This window comes from Mus pahari, chromosome 23, assembly GCF_900095145.1.
Source record: "Mus pahari chromosome 23, PAHARI_EIJ_v1.1, whole genome shotgun sequence".
In the NCBI taxonomy this organism is placed as follows: domain Eukaryota; kingdom Metazoa; phylum Chordata; class Mammalia; order Rodentia; family Muridae; genus Mus; species Mus pahari.
In genome coordinates this window covers 4,205,042-4,206,416 of record NC_034612.1, presented here as the reverse complement: position 1 = coordinate 4,206,416, position 1,375 = coordinate 4,205,042, and the positions used below count along the sequence as shown (strand labels likewise).

At 48.8% G+C, this 1,375-nt stretch overlaps 1 protein-coding gene across 1 annotated transcript in view; it reads right to left on the bottom strand.

The window, feature by feature from the left end:
- Myo1h (myosin IH) overlaps nt 1–1,375 on the bottom strand; it is a 74,427-nt gene that overhangs the window by 27,774 nt on the left and 45,278 nt on the right. Inside the window, exon 12 of the mRNA XM_021187255.2 lies at nt 918–1,023. Coding sequence (XP_021042914.2) covers nt 918–1,023 — 106 coding nt within the window. The remainder of the gene's footprint in view (nt 1–917; nt 1,024–1,375) is intronic.

Below are 1,375 nucleotides of genomic sequence, written 5' to 3'. Positions count from 1 at the left end.
CCTCTAACACTAGATAAGAGAGAAAAAGGGATAGAAAGAATCCCTGAACAAAGTCGGGGTCACAAAGGGGGTGACCTGCATCACTGTTGACTTCCTGCTGATTAGGGGCATTGAGGTCCTTGGGGCAAGTTTCATCTTCACTGTCAGGATGTCTGATTTCTTGTGCTTTTTAATACTTATTTATTTACTTTATGTATACATCAGAACACTGTAGCTGTCTTCAGACGCACCAGAAGAGGGCATCAGATCCCATTACAGATGGTTGTGAGCCACCATGTGGTTGCTGGGATTTGAACTCAGGACCCCTGGAAGAGCAGTCGGTGCTCTTAACTGCTGAGCCATCTCTCCAGCCCTTGTTTTGCACACGACTACTTAGCAAACTGAGACCAACTGTACCTCCTCTTGGGGCCCTAGCATTTATAAACCCTCTGGAAAGTTCCCAGAATTCCCAGTGTCACACAATCACAGAAACTATCTGCAGCTGGCAAAACCACGCCCCTGCAAGAGCACGAGGCAAATCATAGTCAGCTGCTGTGGACAGTCTGAAGCAGCCCACACCTGGGATTAAAATAAAAACATCGTCTTATAATAGTTGTATTTTTTAAAAGAAACCCAAATTCTAAAATCCTCACTACAGATACTTTGTAGATTTCCCGAGTATTTTCCTAGGGAAGAACTAAAAGCCCTCGATGCAAGAAATGAGGAGGGGTCGGGGTGGAGCTGGAGGTAAAGTGTTTTACCAGTGTGATCAAAGCCGTGTGTCCACTGCCAGCCCTGCACCCACCCCTTCCCTCCCTCCCTCTCTTCTTCCTCCCACCCTTCCCTCTCAGAGTCTCATTCTGTCTCTGTCTGTCTGTCTGTCTGTCTGTCTGTCTCTCTCTCTCTTTCTCTAACTTGGAGACACATGCGATGCTCACCTCGATGCCTTCAGACTCATACTCGGCCTGCTCCGCCTTCAGCGTCCTCTCTATCAGCAGCTGCTGGAGTTTCTCATTGCAGTAATTTATACAAAACTGCTCAAAACTAGAAACACAGGGGTTTTGATTTTGACTCACGCAGATAGACAAGCACAGCCGAACCTCTCCTTTGCGAGGACACAGATCTTATCTATAGAGCAGTCCGCTAATAAATGGGGAAAATCCCATGGAAATAGGGTCAGGGCAGCGTGTGATTGGCTAGGGATGCAGCCTATGGATGAAGCACTTGCCAGGAACCCTGTGTAAATTGAGGGCTGCAGATCCGTAGTTCTAGGGGCAGGGAAACCAGTTGCAGACTCTAACAGCAAGAGACAAGCAGATACGCAGACAAGCAGGTAGGGCAGGCAGTGCAGGCAGGCAGGCAGGCAGGCAGGGCAGGCAGGCAGGCAGGCAGGCAG